Source organism: Diceros bicornis, chromosome 6 (assembly GCF_020826845.1).
Source record: "Diceros bicornis minor isolate mBicDic1 chromosome 6, mDicBic1.mat.cur, whole genome shotgun sequence".
Taxonomy (NCBI): domain Eukaryota; kingdom Metazoa; phylum Chordata; class Mammalia; order Perissodactyla; family Rhinocerotidae; genus Diceros; species Diceros bicornis.
Genome location: NC_080745.1, coordinates 33,616,681 through 33,635,687, shown reverse-complemented (window position 1 = coordinate 33,635,687; position 19,007 = coordinate 33,616,681). Strand labels below are relative to the sequence as shown.

At 37.8% G+C, this 19,007-nt stretch overlaps 1 protein-coding gene across 1 annotated transcript in view; it reads left to right on the top strand.

Moving 5' to 3' along the window:
* The window catches only part of MCU (mitochondrial calcium uniporter), a 179,584-nt gene that overhangs the window by 150,371 nt on the left and 10,206 nt on the right, over positions 1-19,007 (top strand). The window contains exons 3-6 of the mRNA XM_058543223.1: positions 4,339-4,509; positions 5,661-5,765; positions 15,046-15,206; positions 17,331-17,534. Coding sequence (XP_058399206.1) covers positions 4,339-4,509; positions 5,661-5,765; positions 15,046-15,206; positions 17,331-17,534 — 641 coding nt within the window. The remainder of the gene's footprint in view (positions 1-4,338; positions 4,510-5,660; positions 5,766-15,045; positions 15,207-17,330; positions 17,535-19,007) is intronic.

Here is a 19,007-nt window from a genome sequence, read left to right as displayed (position 1 = left end):
ATGTGTTGGTTTATATTCCACATATGAGTGAGATCATACAGTGTTTGTCTTTCCAGCCCACTGCTTATTTTTGTAAATAAAGTTCGTTGGAACACAGCCATGCCCATTTGTTTACATGTTGCCAAGAGCTACTTTTGCACCACAGTGCAGCATCTGTAGTTGCAACAGAGATCTTAGGGTCCACAAAGCCTAAAATATTTAATATCTAACCCTTTACAGAAAAAGTTTGCCAACACCTGCTGTACAATAACTCCTAAAAACATAAAAAATTATAGTTAATAGGCTAATAGTAGAGATTAATAAAAATACTCAGTTAATCTAAAGGAGGCAAGAATAGGGGAAAAGTAGAAGAAAGAATGGATGAGTCAAGAAAATAAGTAGCAAGATGGTAGACTTTTACATAACCATATCTATAATTTATTAAATGCAAATGATATACACACTTTAATTAAAAGGCAGAGATTGTCAGATTCAATAAAATAGCAAGACCCAACTATCTGCTATCTATAGGAAACCCACTTTAAATATAAAGACATGGATAGGTTAAAAGTAAAAGAATAAGGGGCTGGCCCGGTGGTGTAGCGATTAAGTTCGCGTGCTCCGCTTCGGCGGCCCAGGGTTCACAGGTTCCAATCCCAGGTGCAGACCTACGCACTACTTATCAAAGCCATGCTGTAGCAGCATCCCATATAAAGTAGAGGAAGATGAGCATAGATGTTAGCCCAGGGCCAATCTTCCTCAGCAAAAAAGAGGATTGGCAACAGATGTTAGCTCGGGACTAATCTTCTTCTTCAAAAAAAAAAAATAGGTAAAAGGATAAGAAAAGGTATACCACAAAAACACATTTCCACACAAAGACTTGAGGGTGAATAATCATAAAAGCTTTATTCATAGTAGCCAAAGACCATCCAAATGTCAATCAAAAGGTGGATGGATACACAAATTATGGTGTATCCATACAGTGAAATACTGCTCAGCAATAAAAATGAATGAACTACGAATGCATGCAACAATATGAATGAATCTCAAAATCGTTAAAAGAAGCCAGATACACACCCTCTGTAGGGAAACCATAGCTCTTCAGACTCTCTCAGCCAGTGGGAAACTCCCACACAGAGGACTCAGAGAGGACTCAGAACTGCTGCAGGGGTGCCATCAACATTTGAGCACCCTAGGAGAGCAGATAACTAGGGGTGAACGAAAAGCCCCCCACCCTAGGGACCCAGTGGGCAAAAGAGAGAGCTTTTGGGCCTCTGCATGCCCAACACTGCAGCTCAGCCAACGAGACAGAGCGGCCAGGGCAGATTGCAGGCAGGCAGCCCGTGGCCGCGGAGCGGCAGGGACAGAGAGCAGAGGGCTCAGATTACACAGCCCTTAACGCCCACACGGTGGTGGCAGGTGGAAACTGCAACCAGGTATTTCCAGGATGAGGAAAAACAAAGCGAATACAGGAACCACAATGCAAAGGTACATGAAATCGCCAGACGAGAAGGAAAATGACAAGCACCCGGAAATCAACCCTGAAGGCACAGAAATCCATAACCTAAATGAGAGAGAATTCAGAATAGCTATCATAAAAAAGCTCAACGAAATACAAGAAAACACAGATAAACAATTCAACGAGATAAGGAGTTTCTTCACAAAAGAGATTGAAATCATAAAGAAAAACCAATCAGTACTGATGGAGATGAAGAACACAGTGGAGGAGATAAAGGAGAATCTGGAATCTTTAAAGAACAGAGCTGACAATATGGAGGAAAGAATTAGCATTATAGAGGATAGGAATACAGACATGCTGCAGATGGAGGAGGAGAGGGAACTAAGACTAAAAAGAGATGAAGAAAGTCTCCAAGAAATATCCAACTCTATTAGGAAATGTAACAGAAGAATTATAGGTATTCCTGAGGAAGAAGACAGGGAAAGAGGAACAGAGAGCCTATTCAAGGAAATAATAGCTGAGAACTTCCCAAATCTGGGGAAGGAGCAGGAAATACCAGTAAGTGAAGCCAAAAGGTTGCCTAAATATGTCGCAGGCAAAGGTGCACCCTATGGCATATAGTAGTAAGGCTGGCTAAAGTCAATGACAAAGAAACAATATTAAGGGCAGCTAGACAAAAACAAAAAATAATGTACAAAGGAGCTCCCATCGGGCTCTCAGAGGATTTCTCAACAGAAACTTTATAGGCTAGGAGAGACTGGAGTGATGTATTCAAAATACTGAAAGACAAAAAACAACAAATGTTAGAGAGGATGTGGAGAAACAGGATCCTTCATACACAGCTGGTGGGAATGCAAACTGGTGCAGCCTCTATGGAAAATGGTATGGAGATTCCTCAAAAAATTAAAAATAGAAATACCCTATGATCCAGCTATCCCACTACTTAGAATCCATCCAACGACCCTGAAATCAACAATCCAAAGAGGCTTATGCACCCCTGTGTTCATTGCAGCACTATTCACTATAGCCAAGAAGTGGAAGCAACCCAAGTGTCCCTCGACTGATGATTGGATCAAGAAAATGTGGTATGTATATACAATGGAATACTACTCAGCCATAAAAAAAGACAAAATCGTCCCATTTGCAACAACATGGATGGGGCTGGAGCATATTATGTTAAGTGAAATAAGCCAGAAAGAGAAAGACAAACACCATATGATCTCACTCATATGTGGAATATAAACCAACACATGGACAGAGAAAACTGTATTGTGGTTACCAGGGGCTTTGGGGGTAGGGAGTGGGCACAAGGGGTGAAGGGAGACATGTATATGGTGATCGACAAACAAAAATGTACAACCAAAAATTGCACAATGTTATAAACTATTAAGACATCAATAAAAAAAAAGCCAGATACAAGAGTACACACTATATGATTCCAGAAAATTAAAACTCTAAAAAAACTATAATCTGGTGACAGAAATCAAATCAGTAGTTGCCCACGGATTAACTGGTTTGGGGATCAAAGGACTTTTGAGGGATAATGGAACTGTTCTTTATCTTGATTATTGTGACAAAACTCATCAAATGTCCACTTAAAATAAGAGTATATTTTGTTATTTATAAACTGTGCCTCAATAAGGGATACGTTGAAAGTTTAAGTTATGAAAGAATATAGCATGAGGCTTTTTATACGTTGTAGGCTTTATAAATTACTGGAATAGGCAAAGAAATAAGATGTAAATAACTCCCACTGTGGAAAGTTTGATGCATCTGGAATCTCCAGAACATTAATCTATATACATTTCCTTTCAACTCTTCAATTTTGAGGGGTATGAATCCTTAGAAACATTATAGAATGTATCTTTTGATTCCTAAAAAAAGCTGATAAAGAAACATTACCACTTATATATCAAGTGGGGTGCTAAGTGTTTTAAATGGCTTATTTTATTTATTCCTCACAACAACTCTATTGGTTACGGATTAAATCCATTTTATATAGGAAAAAAAGTGAGGCTCAGAGAATTGTCTAAAGTTGTAGAGGCAGGATTCCATCCCAGATTTGACTCCAAAGCCTGTTTTCCTTCACAGGCTAGTGCTAAGTTATTATCTTTAAATGCCTGGTTGCTAATATAAAAAATTCTCGTTCAAAAGTTATTTATTTAAAAAAATTATTTGAAAATTATTTTGAAAGGGCATTATTCTGATATTTGTTTTAGTGACAAAGGCTCTGTAAATCAAGACTACTGAGGAAAAAGATAAGGAAATAAGGAATTCTGCATTGTGCTGTTGTAGAAAATCCTTTCAGTTGTATAGCTTATGATAATGTTTCCCTTAATAATTTTTTGTTAGGAAATCCCGAATAGTTGAGCTTTGGCTTCCAGCTAACCTTGGAAGGATGTTCTAGAGAACATAAAAGGAGTTGTTTTTGATTGTATCATAATACGTCCATATGAGTTGACTGTCCTTGAGCAAGAATCTCACTTATTAGTGTACTTTCAGATGTCGTTCTTGAAAGCTCTGGCTCCGAAGAGCCACCTCCTACAGGTTATGGAGTCTGGCCCAGCAATCTTCGGCTACTTAATAAAATCTTACTAAATGGGATCAGGGTTTATATTCAGCAATACCAAGAATTCCTGGGAAAGCCTCTCCTTGACCCACTTAGAAGATAATCCTTTTACATGTTTTCTTTTTTCTGAAAAATGAATTGTGTGATCCATATGATCTTCCACAAGCCAGTTCCCAGAATAACCTTCAACTAAAGCTAAAGGACATAAACGGTTGAAAACATCTTAAACCTCACTAATAATAATAGACCCCCATATAAGAATAGCAATAATGTAGCTTTAACTTATAATGAAATCTAATTATAACATGATTTACGGGTCTTTTTCACTCAGATGTGACAGTGGTGTATCAAAATGGGTTACCTGTAATATCTGTGAGGCTACCATCCCGGCGTGAACGCTGCCAGTTCACACTCAAACCTATCTCAGACTCTGTTGGTGTGTTTTTACGACAACTGCAAGAAGAGGATCGGGGAATTGACAGAGTTGCAATCTATTCACCAGGTATAGTGACCTTCATTATTAATTCCCACCCACTCCTCATTTCTCCCCAAACCACGTCTACACAACACGCACACGTCACTGCAGAAGAATTCCGTACTCGTAACTTTAGAACACATTTTTTTTGCTTAGCAAATGTCAGGAGACAGTGATTTCTCTCCCAGTTCTCAGAATATAATTGTTCAGTTTTAGCGAACGTATATACACAGGGAGTCTCATTCAAAAGCACCTTACGTGTAATGCCATGGGCTAAGATGAGCAGTCAATCACATTTTATATTATTGAGACCTTTTATCATTCTCTTAGGCATAGAATAAATTTTTCCAGTAGTTGAGCCCTCATCTCCGGAGATATAAAATATTAGGACTTCTTTTTAGATATTATGTCTTTCACATAAAAGTTTATAAAATAAAGACATATATGATTTGAAAAGAATATAAGGCACTAAAAATTCCCATTTGACTTGATATGATATGACATGATATTTCATTTATTTATTTTTAAGTGCCTTAACATTTTTTTCCATTTTTACCTTGAAAAATTTTAAACCTACAGAAAACATAAAAGACTAGTACAGTAAATACCCATTTACCCTTGGATTTACCAGTTGTTAACTATTTGCCACATTTCTATGCTTTAAGTATTTTAAATATACTTAATTCTCAACTCATCTAGTAATATAATTAGTAGACCAGCTTTGCTGGTGCTTTGCTAACCCTAGCATCTGTCTCTACTGGATTATTGGTAACTAATCAGTAACTATACTGAAAAGTACCATATAGTAGAAAACATTGGTTTTTTACTCAACCAACTTCCATCATAGACAAATATAAGATATCCATGCAGCTCTCCCAGTGACCCTAGATTTCCAACTGACACCTAAACATATGTGTAATTATTTCACTTGTTCATAAAGTTCTGCCAAGAAAACTGTTGTTAAATCCTCACTGACTCGAGGCCATGAAAACAAAAAGCCTCAGATGATACAAGCTTTGTGTAGCATAGAACTTGGCGATGAGGCAAAAAGTTAACTGAAATTTAAAAGAGAAGATGTACTTTTTAAAGTCTATTTTGAGGATTGCTTTTTCTTGACCATTCTTGAATAAATATGGACATATGACAAGTTTAAATTTTCACATTTAAATTTTTCACAGATGGCGTTCGCGTGGCTGCCTCAACAGGGATAGACCTGCTCCTCCTTGATGACTTTAAGCTGGTCATTAATGACTTAACGTATCACGTACGACCACCAAAGAGAGGTAAAAAGTAACCTTGATAAGGTCAGAGAAATGTGGAAAGGGCTTTTGTGAAGACCTTTATTTTTCCCTGGATAACCTTGCGAAACAGACAATATTCAAAGAACGCCGAAAGTTTTATGTACAGGTAGACTCTGTTTCAGTTGAAGAACTCATTGAATACCTGGCACTTGACTAACGCATTGACAAAAACTTAGATTCTGCCTAGACACTGGAATGCTTTACTATCAGATATGGTCACTCTGTTTTACATAAATGAATGTTCTATATAACTTAAGTTCCTTCCCTCCATACAGGCTAAAAGCTATGTTGTTTTAATAACATTATAGGGGGAATATTTTTTAAATAAATTATGGACTTCTCTGTCCTCTTAAGCATTTGTAACAGGAATTCTTTTTTCTTTTTGATGGCTCAAGGTCAGCAGTCTGAAAGTCAATTATTGTACTTTAGTAATCCTCAGGAACTTTTGGCATCTATATGCTTTTAGGCAAAAAAATGAGGTACTTACCTGTGGTGCAAATTTTAAGAGGGCGCCAAAAAACTCAGTAATGAAGATAAATATGTAATATTTTAATCAACTATTTTTAAAAACCAAAGTTAATGCAGAAAAATCTGTGATGAACAAAATATCAAAATTTTAAATAAAGACAGAGTCAATATTACTGATTTTTCTTTTCACCCCAGTACTATCTGCACAGTCCTGATGCCAAGTAGCCCTCTAAAATAGCATTTTGAGTTGTGTCTTTTTTGGTCACTTTTTTCTCTTTGCCGTTGATATTAATTCTCACTTACTGCTGTTGTTAATGCCTCTTCCACCACCACCGCCCCTCCATCAGCCTCCTAGGACATCCTTTCTTTTGGATTCTGCTTTTGAGAATTGTGTCTAATGTAGAAAAATTTCTGCGTGAAAGCCTAAGTATTAAATGCCTCCAAAATCTGGTCCACATCTACCTTTAAAATTTTTCTCTTTCCTTCTTACATGTTGCCTGCTTTTCCTCCATTCTGTATTCCTTTGCTCTTTCCTGAACTGTGCCCCATTCTTTGCCATCTCAGTGTTTGCTCTCCTTTCCTCTAAGATGCCCTTTTCCTTTCTTCCTAACCTCCTATTTCCTCGTGATTTTCCAGAAGTCGCTAATTTCTTTTCTGAATTCTTCTTATTCCTTTTCTTTATAAATGCACACTGGGAAGGCATTGTGATTTTGTATCCCCCATTGACTCGGTGGTCATTCTATATTGAATGAATTAAATGAGTTAACTTGGTAGCATTTTGGTTGTTCAGAAACTCCTCTGTGTTCAACCTAGTTAAAATGGAACTAGCTTAGAAAAAGTGTAGAGAAGTATAGTAAGGATGGAAAAGACCCTTTAAATAGTAAGATATTACTGATTTTATTAAGTTGGAATAGTTGAACATGTAGACCAGGGATTGTTAGCTATATATGAGCTATGCTAATATGTTTTTCTTGTTTATTTCCTGATTCTTGGACTAGAAATTCTCTTTAAAATAACAGAATTACAAGGCTTATTTTACTTGAGATCTTTTCTTGTGCTTTAAATTTGGTCTTTATTTTTTTTCCAGCTTTATTGACACATAATTGGTGTATAACATTGTGTAAGTTTAAGGTGTACAGTGTGATGATTTGATACACTTATATGTTGTGAAATGGTTACCACAATAGGATTAGTTAACACCTCCATCACCTCATATAATTACTATTTCTTTTTGTGATGAGAACACTTAAGATCTACTCTCTTAGCAACTTCCAAGTATACATTATAGTATTGTTAACAGTAGTCACCATGCTGTACATTAGATCACCAGAACTTAATCATCTTATAATTGGCAGTTTGGTACCCTTTGACCGACATAGAGCTACTACATCATCCAGCAATCCCGCTTTGGGGTATATATCCAAAGGAAATGAAATCAGGATCTCGAAGCATTATCTGCACTCCCATGTTCATTGCAGCATTATTCACAATAGCCAAGATGTGGAAACAACCTAAGTGTCCGTCTGCAGATGAATGGATAAAGATGATGTGGTATATACATACAATGCAATATTATTTAGCCATGAGAAAGAAGGAAATCCTGTGATTTGCAACAACATGGATATACCTCGTGGGCATTATACTCAGTTTTTTGTGTGTATGTGAATACCTGGAGAGTTAATTCTATTTAGATTTTCTGTTGTATAAGTAAAATTTTAAAAGTTGATTGATATATTCTTATATAAAGTATAACAATCAGGAAAGTAAAGATATGAGCTTCCATATATTATGTTGTCAAAAACTGGAGGTATTTTAATCAATGAATAATTCCAACGATCTTGTCTAATACTGTGTTTTTAAAACAGAAATGAGTATTTTAGTTTTTTAAATAGGGCTATTCCCAAGTTGATTAAGGAAACTAAAGGTAGAAACTGAAAAGGGGAGAAATTATATTTGATTCTCTGGTAATTGATTTGGCAGCCTAACAACTCTTTGCTTTATCTATATCTCGGAACTGTGAACTATCTACCCAGCTTCCCTAGAAGTCAATTTGAATGTGAAGTCTGCAGGGGTCAAGAGTCTGTAATTCATGGAATAACTATAACTTAAAGTGTAAATTTGGTAAGCTTAATAGCAGCATTGGTGTAGACTTATAAAAGACCTTTTTTTTTTTTTTCTTGATTTTTTTTTTTTTTTTTTTTTTGTGAGGAGATCAGCCCTGTGCTAACATCCGCCAATCCTCCTCTTTTTTTGCTGAGGAAGACGGCCCTGGGCTAACATCCGTGCCCATCTTCCTCCACTTTATATGGGACGCCGCCACAGCATGGCCTGCCAAGCAGTGCGTCGGTGCGCGCCCGGGATCCGAACCAGCGAACCCCGGGCCGCCGCAGCGGAGCGCGCGCACTTAACCGCTTGCGCCACCGGGCCGGCCCCTAAAAGACCTTTTAAATATTGAAATTCACACATCAAAGCTCTCTCAGCTGTTATTAGCCAATGAGAGATTATGCCATTAGATACCATTTCTCACAGAAGCTCAAATAATGCTATTTTAAGTCCATAAACACTTTTTCCCCAACTTTTAAAACATAGGAAAGAAAACCTTTTTTCTTTTTTTTTTTTTTGATGAGGAAGATTATCCCTGAGCTAACATCTGTTGCCAATCCTCCTCTTTTTGCTGAGGGAGATTGGTCCTGGGCTAGCATCCGTGCCCATCTTCCTCTACTTTGCATGTGGAATGCCTGCCACAGCATGGCTTGATGAGTGGTGCTCAGGTCTGCGCCTGGGATCCAAACCCACAAACGCTGGGCCACCAAAGCAGAGCGTGCGTACTTAAGCACTAGGCCACCGGGCCAGCCCCAAAACCATTTTTCTTTTTGATAAAATGTAAAATAGGTTTTAATTTTGTTTCCACCATATTATCTTCCTCTCCTTGCCTAAGGAAGATATTGCTGGAATCCCAGTCCCCACTCCTTTTTAGCTGCATCGAGTAAGAGAGCAGTTTGAATTTCTGTATTTGAAAAGGATGCCGATCATCTGGATGAGTAAGCATATTCCTCTTCCCCACATTGTAACTCTTTTTTTGTGTGTGTGAGGAAGATCAGCCCTGAGCTAACATCCAAGGCCAATCCTCTTTTTTGCTGAGGAAAGTTAGCCCATCTTCCTCTACTTTATATGGGACACCGCCACAGCATGGCTTGACAAGCGGTGCCTCAGTGCGTGCCTGGGATCCGAACCTGTGAACCCCAGGCTGCCGAAGCGGAGTGTGCACACTTAACCACTATGCCACTGGGCCGGCCCCTTTCTTTTTAGTGAAAAGGCTACATGGAGAAAAGGAATTGAAGGCACTAGGTTTTGAGTGTCAGGTAATGAGGAGGAACACTAGGATTTTATATATACATGGAGCAGATGGAACAAATCTGCTTTATCTAATAAAAGTTAAAATAGTTAATGAAGGAAAACCTTTCCAGGATGTTTTTTTTAGTTTTGACACAATTTTTTCTACTGTACGGGAGGAAGAAATATTCCTCTACCCTCTAGGCTCTTCCAGTTGGTCTAAGAATTAAATTGATGTGAGGCAGAATCATAGAAGAAAATCAAAGTTTGATAACATCTATACATGGGAGAAACCCAGGAAAACTGAGTAACTCCCTAAAATGGCCGAAGCCATCACCTCAAATACCATCTTCAGCTAAAGACAAAGGAGGATGTTGGGGGTAGTGGTTTTGGAATTAAAAGAGGAGGAAGGCAATTCACATAGAGATAGAAAAGCAAATATTTGATAAACAAATGTTTGCCAAGCCTTGCAGAGACAGTGAGACATGGAGAGGACTTTGATCAAATGGCCCTTGCTAGGTTCCTCTCTGTCTACCACGCCTAGTTTATATTATACTATAGTTATCCATGGTATTAGCTCCTTCCTTGAACAGGCCTTCTATCTTAAATTCTTTTAGGCAGTTAGTGGAGAGGTCAAAGTTTCTTCCTGAGTCTTTTGTTCTTAAAAATAATCAAGCCAAAGAGACACATTTTGGGGTAGCAAATTCTGCTGCCCTACATTACTCACTCCTTACCCCCTTTAACTTTACTTCTCTCTCCTATTTTCCTTTTTCCTGTTTATGGATAGCACTTTAGAACTAAAAATACTCTGTGAATGTTGTGTACCAGTAAACCTTAACTTCCCACAGTTCCACCAGGCACTGAGGATAGAGGGCTTATTCATATAAGATCCAGTATAGCTGCAATTAATGTTTATGTGAAATTGGCAGTCTGTAGGTACTATGGATACTTAAGTATTGACAACACTTGTACCTAATCCCAAAATTAGAGGGAAGAGGCAGGAAAAAACTGAAATGGAGCAAGGGGGCAACTCATAGCAGTAAGGCTAGTTGCAAACTCCATTGCATTCTTTTGGTTACCATAGCTGTATATGGCTGGATTCCCCCCTGACCACTGCAGGATAACCGGAGTAATTATTTTAGCAATTAGATGGTTCTAAACCCTAATCTAAATGTAGAATAGAGAGGAGAATATGGAAAAGGAACACAAAAAGCCTTTTATCCCAGTCCATGTCGAAGTAATATAACTACCTTCCTCTTAGTATTGGGGAGGAAGAGAATATACCCTATATCGCTAGTTGTTGATAGTTTCTGTGCTAAGGAGAATCGTTTTGATTGGCACCTCTAAGCCCTTTTCCCCATTTATCCATCCGGAGGATACTGGAGACCTTGCTTCTCTCTTAATGATGTAAATAATTTTAGAGAAAAGGTTGAATGGGCAAACCAAATACCAACAATAATGAATCCCTTATCAGAGACTCAAATAGCCAAAGTCCTTCCCAAACCATTTGAGTAGCTGAAAAGACTTTTCAATTCCCATTATGTTAGCACATCTCCCTGTCTTTTGGTTACCTTAATTATCCTGGCACTGGTGGCATGTGCAGAAACATTAATAAACATCTAATTGCATTTTTAGTGAAGCATACACTAAATCATCCAACAGTGTTGTTGTTAAGCCATTAGCATATTTATCTTCCCTCTTCCTATAATTTCATCTCCAAATACGTGGGCAGATTTTCAGGGTCAAGAGTTTGAGGTTGTTTTCCTCCACCATGACAATACCTTGGAACCATATTCTTCCTGTCAAGAAAATCTAACAAAATAAAGCTGAGTCCCTTGAGTTTGCCGGGGCTTTACTGATGCCTGATCAGAAAGATAACAACTCTGTGTTCAGCCAGGTCTAGAATTGGACATCTGTGAGATTGATCTCCTATGAATTAGCATTTTATAGTCTTTTCATTGCTGTTAGAAGGTATGTGGTTGCACATTAAATTTTTTTATTTGTTTTGAATGGATAATACATTCACAAGATTCAACTCCCAAAGTCAAAGAATGTATGGGAAAGAGTTTTCTCATCCCTGTTCCACAGCCACCCTTTCCTCTGTACCAGCAAGCACTGTTCTTTGCTTCTTATATCTTCTACCAGAAATAGTCAGGGCATTCATAAGCAAATGTGAATGCATAATCTCTTTTCCCTTTTTATGCCAATAATAGCATATCATACATACTGTTTCTATCAGTCAGAGTTCAATTGGGAAGCAGAATCACATGAATATTATGGAATAAAAGATTTGTTATAAGAATGAGACCTTGTACAATTGTAGATGAAGCTGAAGAAGTACGAGTCTGAAAAGGGGAACTTGGAAAATCAGAGTCACTACTTTTGAAGTGATGGCACAGGTAGACAAATCAAAGCTTGCCAGGGAACCTGAAAATTCAGGTGCATCCAACTATTAGGATAAGAAGAATTAGCAAAGGAGGGCTAATAGGGAAATCCCTAGTAGTGTTGTCAAATAGAACTTTCTTTGATGATGAAAATGTTCTATTTCTGCACTGTCCAATATGGTAGCCATTAGTCACATGTGGCTACTGAGCGCTTGAAATGTGGCTAGTGTGACTGAGGAATTGAATTTCAAATTTTATTTTATTTTAATTAATTTAAACTTAAATAGCCACATGTGGCTAGTGGTTACTGTGTTGGATAGCACAGCTCTAGAAGGCTGCATCTGGTTGTGGGCTGGATTTGCTGTTAATCAACAGAGGTGGCAGTTGAAAAAAAAGGGCTGGATGCAGAGCAGAGGAGAGCAAGCACAAGCTGGCATCTACGCCTGTGCTTGCCTCTGCGTCTGTCTATTGCTACCAACACGACAACCTTCAGAGCGTAATGGCTTCTGCTTCACTCTGCCTTCCAAAATCTCACTTGAATTTCTCTTTTGGTTAACTCTAAGAACCATATAGGGAAGGGTATTTGGGGAAACATAATTCCAGTTGAGCCAGATTGACAAGACATAAAACTACCAACAGTGTATGCTGAAGATCTTAACATACAGTGCATAAAGAGTTCCTTTCCCTTTTTCACAGCTGCTGTGTATTACATTGTATGAATATATATCGCCATTCACTTAACTGCTTATTTTATAATTTATTGATGGACTTTTATGTTGTTTTCATCTTTTGCTATAGAATATATTGCAGCATTGAATAATCTTGAATGTATGTCACTTAGGAAGTATATTAGTGTTGTATTTGTAGGAAAAAATACCTAGACGTGGAAGTGCTGTGTCAAAGGGTATGTGGATCAAAGACTTAAATTTTAAAGAAGAGAAAGAAATATTAAAAGTACTGAAAAAATCAAAAGAGAAATATTTTTATAACCTTGGAGTGAGAAAGATCTTTCTAATTATAACATAAAACCCAGAAGCCATAAAAAAAACGATAAATACAAAAAATAAATTTTCTACACAGAAGAACCCATAATATGAATATTAATTTTTAACCTAAGTCTTCAATGAATGATGTTCTGATAGCAACTTACGTTTTTTGTAAAACAGATGCCAAGCCTGATTTCAGATTTTATAGGTTTTCACGTTATGATTGTCCTACATATTTGATCATTAACACATCCATGCTTCATTAGGAAAAGGAGGAAGAGAGATTCTATTTAGTTACCTTACTTGTTTCCTTCCTTCACTCCCTTTCTCCCTCCCTTCGTCCCTCCCTCCTTGGACTTCTAAGCAAATACAATGTCATTATGGTATTGAAAGTTGAAATGGAAAAAGAAAGGGCATAGAATAGGAAAGTCATTGGACTACCCAGTCAGAAGATCTTTTTCCAGTCTTTACCAGCTCTGCAACTTTGTAAGTGTTATTATTAGACCTTATTAAGGAGAAGAACCACCTCATATTTGATTTTTTTTCCCCCTCTGTAGTGACTAGATCAGTGCCTAGTAAAAAATGTTTGTTAATCTTATCTCTCTAGGATTCAAATTCCTCATTTATAAATTGTGGGCACCAAGTGTACTCATGCTGTTATTGTGAGGATAACATGGGATAATATATGTGAGGAGATTTTGTTAACCGTAGATAATTTATACTACCTAAAGAATTGTCTTTTTGGAAGGAGACGGAGCTTGCAGGAGAAATATTAATATGGGTATAGTAGAAGCACTGTAACTCGGTTCTGGGCCTGGGCGTCAGAAGACATGGACTCTGCCACTTCACTGTGACATTCTAGACAAGTTACTGCCCTCCAGAGTGCAGTTTCCTCTTCTGGTAATTTTGGAAAGTGCAAAGCTGTATGCAAATATGAGCTGCAACTTTAGTGCAAAGAAGACCCTGTCGACATAGAGGACTTCTAGAACTCAGTGTTCTTGCTTTTATCTGTTCTCATTAATGCAGCACACATTTACTGAAGCATGCAAGATACTGTGCTAGGTGCTATATCCCATTTTACTGTATCAGCTCGTCTCTAATCCAATTTGCTACCCTTATTCGAATTTTTTATTGATTGAATTTCTGTGATAACTATACTAAAGGACATCCTTAGGGAATATTTGAAATACATGGCTAATTCTGGCTGTGGCTTGTTTTGATTTAGAAGAGGGCTGACCTTGTGCTATACCTAACAAAATGTCACATTTAAGGCTAATAAGATTCTAAAACAAAAGCTTTACTTCTGGTGCTTTTTAAAAAAATTCTTTGATGGCTGAGATCAGCTGATTTTTTATTAGATTCTCAAAACATAATTTTTAGATTTCTGGAAACATGTGCTACTCACAAAAGAGGATATTGAGTCAGAGAATTTAATCTTTTACCTTTTCAATCATTCTCATAACTTCATGCCCCTTAGAACATGATATTGAGGCCCATATAGGTTTTCTGTGTCTTTCCCCAGCAAGAATAAATAAAAGTTGGTATGCTAGGGGCAGGTGTATGGGGGCTAAGATTATTAGGATAATGTTATTTTTATTTACACTTTTGTATTTGCAAATTTGAAATACTGTATTTTTTTCCCTCAGGTGTTACTAAAGGGGAAGAAATCACCAATTAAAATGGCAAGACCACAGATAAATTATAGATCAGCCTTTTAATAAGCATGATAATCAGATTGATTCTAAACCTCTCTACTAGTTTTGCACATATTACTTTAAATTTTTTGTCTTTATCTAATGAAGATTATTATTATTTTTAGCCTCATTTGTAGCATTTATACTTCCAAAAATATGATGGTAGATGTTGGTTTCAAAATTTTCAAGTTGCCCAAATATGAATTTACTTTCTAGGATTTGTAGACCCTCCTTTTTTAAAAAGAGCTATCACTTTCCTTCAGTTTAACACTGAAGGTGAGATCCCTATAGTGGATGAATCTACCTTGTTTTTATCGTTGTCTAATAGCCCTAGGAATAGCAACTCTTCATTTAAGGCCTACATTAAAAAAAAAAAAAAGTAACCCCTTTCTTTCAGACCTCTTAAGCCATGAAAACGCAGCAACCCTGAACGATGTAAAGACACTGGTCCAGCAGCTGTACACCACGCTGTGCATTGAGCAGCACCAGTTAAACAAGGAAAGGGAGCTCATTGAAAGATTAGAGGATCTCAAACAGCAACTGGCGCCCCTGGAAAAGGTACAAATTCAAATTTCAGACTTTTCTCTTCACCAGTATTTTTTCAGAGCACGTATGTTTGCTTTTGTTCCCTCCAACTTTTATGTAATTGAGTTGTGTCAATCAAAGTAGTCCACTAGTTTTGAGGACTAAATCATAAAAACGTTCCAATTAAAGCTAAGAAAAGACTTAAAAAGGAATGCTTTGGGGGCCAGCCCCGTGGCTTAGCAGTTAAGTGCGCACACTCCAATACTGGCAACCCGGGTTCAGATCCCGTGCGTGCACCGACGCACCACTTGTCGGGCCATGCTGAGGCAGCATGCCACATATAGCAACTAGCAGGATGTGCAACTATAACATACAACTATCTACTGGGGCTTTGGGGAGAAAAAGGGGGAAAAAAAAAGAGGAGGAGGATTGGCAATAGATGTTAGCTCAAGGCCAGTCTTCCTCAGCAAAAAGAGGAAGATTGGCTTGGATGTTAGCTCAGGGCTGATCTTCCTCACAAAAAAAAAAAAAGGAATACTTTGGAGCCTTGATAATGGACTTAGAGCTTCAAGGTCTAAATATATTGCCCTTAACCAGATTTACCATTTTTATAACAAAGGTTAGACAAATTGCTTATCAAGAAAGGTTCTGAGTGTAGTGGATAATGGTTTTAACCAAGTTAAGAATTAATATTATATGGAATATTACACAACTGTTAAAAAATGATTATGTAGATCTAACATGTTATAGAAAACTCTTCACGATATTTTATGAAAAGTAAATTATAAAACAGTATGCATATTAGTGGATACTATGATCCAATTTTTAAATGTGCTATGCCTATAGCTACACATACACACACATACGTACCAAAGAAAAAATTGGAAAGAATATATTCCCAAATGCTGGTAGAGTAGGAGGATTATGATTGATTTTTCTTCTTTACACTTGTCTGAATGTTTTACAGTGAACATGTGTCATCCTTATTTTCTAATGATAATGCAAGTATATCCATTTTAAGAAGTTACACTATAGGGCTGGCCCCCTGGCTTAGCGGTTAAGTGCGGGTGCTCCGCTACTGGCAGCCCGGGTTCGATCCCGGGCGCGCACCGATGCACCACTTCTCCGGCCATGCTGAGGCCGCGTCCCACATACAGCAACTAGAAGGATGTGCAACTATGACATACAACTATCTACTGGGGCTTTGGGGGAAAAAAAGGAGGAGGATTGGCAATAGATGTTAGCTCAGAGCCAGTCTTCCTCAGCAAAAAGAGGAGGATTAGCGTGGATGTTAGCTTAGGGCTGATCTTCCTCACACACACACACAAAAAAGTTACGCTATATTAGAGATTAACAAAAAGAACAAATACTCTTAATATTGTGCTTTTTCTGATTTCTTTAAAAATAATGAACATGTGTCTCAGGGTTGTTCTCATTAAATTTAAGATCATTAGAAATGTTGTGATAAATTAAACTTTAAGAACTATTGTGAAGGAGGATGAGATTTAAATCTGGTATTTTCAAAATGTAAGGCATTTTTTAATGTACCAGTTATAACAAAATAATCATCATCCTTTATTGAATATTTACCATGTGCCAGGAATTGTGCTAAGTATTTTACCTGTGTTCTGTTATTTAATCCTTGGAACAACTCAATAATGAAGTTGATGGTGATTTGCAGATCAGGGCCTGAACTCAGCTGTACTGAGTCCAGAGTCCGTACTCTGCCTCACTGTGCTGTTCTGCCCCCTAGTAGGCTGTTTGAGTAAAAACTGATAATAGATTAAATCTTGTATGCTACAGTGAGAGAACGTTGGCATGTTTTCATTTCTGTCTTTCAAAGAAGGTAATCTTGTGGTTAGATAAAGAGCTGTTGAAACTTATTCACTCCCGTAATTTCACTGTATTTTCAGCTACTTCTAGGATTAAGCATAAAACATAAGTGTCCTAAACACTTCTATTACTCCTATAATATATTATTCAGTGAAAACTACAGATACTGTTTAGGAAGACAAGTTGTATTTATTAGAATTGAGACTAACGTGTCTTGATTATGAGCCCCATTTCTTTAGTGAACATAGAACAGTTTAAATAAAAGTTTAAAATTGGTTCTATGTCAAAATGCCCGACAGTTGATTGATCACGTGTGCTCCATAGGTACGAATTGAGATTAGCAGAAAAGCTGAGAAGAGGACCACTTTGGTGCTATGGGGTGGACTTGCCTACATGGCCACACAGTTTGGCATTTTGGCCCGGCTTACCTGGTGGGAATATTCCTGGGACATCATGGAGCCAGTCACCTACTTCATCACTTACGGAAGTGCCATGGCAATGTATGCATATTTTGTAATTACACGCCAGGTAAGAATTCCTCTTCAGGTGACTTTTAATGAGATAGTAATGAAGTTTTGCTTGTCAAAGTAGTTCTCTTTTCTCTCATGTTCTTTCTAAGGCCAGTTCCCTTTAAGTACTCATTTATCCTATATACGTACACACACACACGTGTATGTGTATGTGCACATGCATGCCGGTTATGTCTCAGGCACCTATTCTAGGTGCTAAAGATAAAGAGAAAGATGTAAAGCATGGCTTCTGCCCTCTTGGAGCTCACAGACTATAAAGAGAGCCACATAAACCACTAAATTCATAAAAATATTACAGTAAGCTATAGAATAAGAGGGTAAAGGTGGTCAGCTGCAGGATAACTTGTTCAACTAAGCTGGCTTGGCTTTTTATGTACTGTGTAATTAATTTAACAGTCAGATGGGGTAGTTCCAAGCTTTTTGATTTTATTGAATTCTTGAAATAGAGAATTGGTGATAACTAATCAAATAGTTAAACTAAACTCTGGGCTACTTCTAAGTATGTTAAGAGAACAGGTGTTTGTTGTTGTTGTTATTTTTGCTTCACAGAAGAGAGGTGAAAATTAGATGTCTAATCACTATTCTATTCTTTATCAACCAAGCCTCCTTTATTAAATATCAGTATCTAGAACTAATTTGTATTGCCAGTACTATTTTCTTAGTAGCTTGGAAATCCATAGTGTCACTTTAGGAAGTATGAAGGATTTATTATCACTTATTATTACATATGTGATACAACAGTTCCAGCCTCTCTTGAATAAAAAACATTCGAGGAGCCGGCCCCGTGGCTTAGCGGTTAAGTGCGCATGCTCCGCTACTGGCGGCCCAGGTTCGGATCCCGGGCACGCACCGACGCACCGTTCTCCGGCCACACTGAGGCTGCATCCCACGTACAGCAACTAGAAGGATGTGCAACTGTGACACACAACTATCTACTGGGGCTTTGGGGGAAAAAAGGAGGAGGAGTGGCAATAGATGTTAGCTCAGAGCCAGTCTTCCTCAGCAAAAAGAGGAGGATTAGCATGGATGTTAGCTCAGGGCTGATCTTCCTCACAAAAAAAAAAACAACATTTGAAATAGCTGAGACATATGAGGAATCTTTTCAATTTTCTTAACTTTCAGAAGAAGCTGAAAGTTGCTTCTATTTTTATATGGCTGCTACTGAACATAGGCATTTTTTTTCTGGTGTTGTTAGACCAGTGGTCATAGGCCAGTTTATGTAGGGGAAGATGAAAGCCCAAGAATGTTATTTAACTTTTCTGGGCCTCCAAACATGTCTAGTAGAGAAGAGAGACAGTAAACTGTTCATGTCCTGCCATTGTTTGCCTGGAGTCTCCAGCACCTAGTCCCATGTTTGACTCATACTGGTCATTCTGTGTGAACACAACTAAGAACAGCCAGATCAATCTTATCTAATCACAGATCTGGATGTGGCTTGCATATGTCTATCTGTCTTTCTGTATTTCCTCCC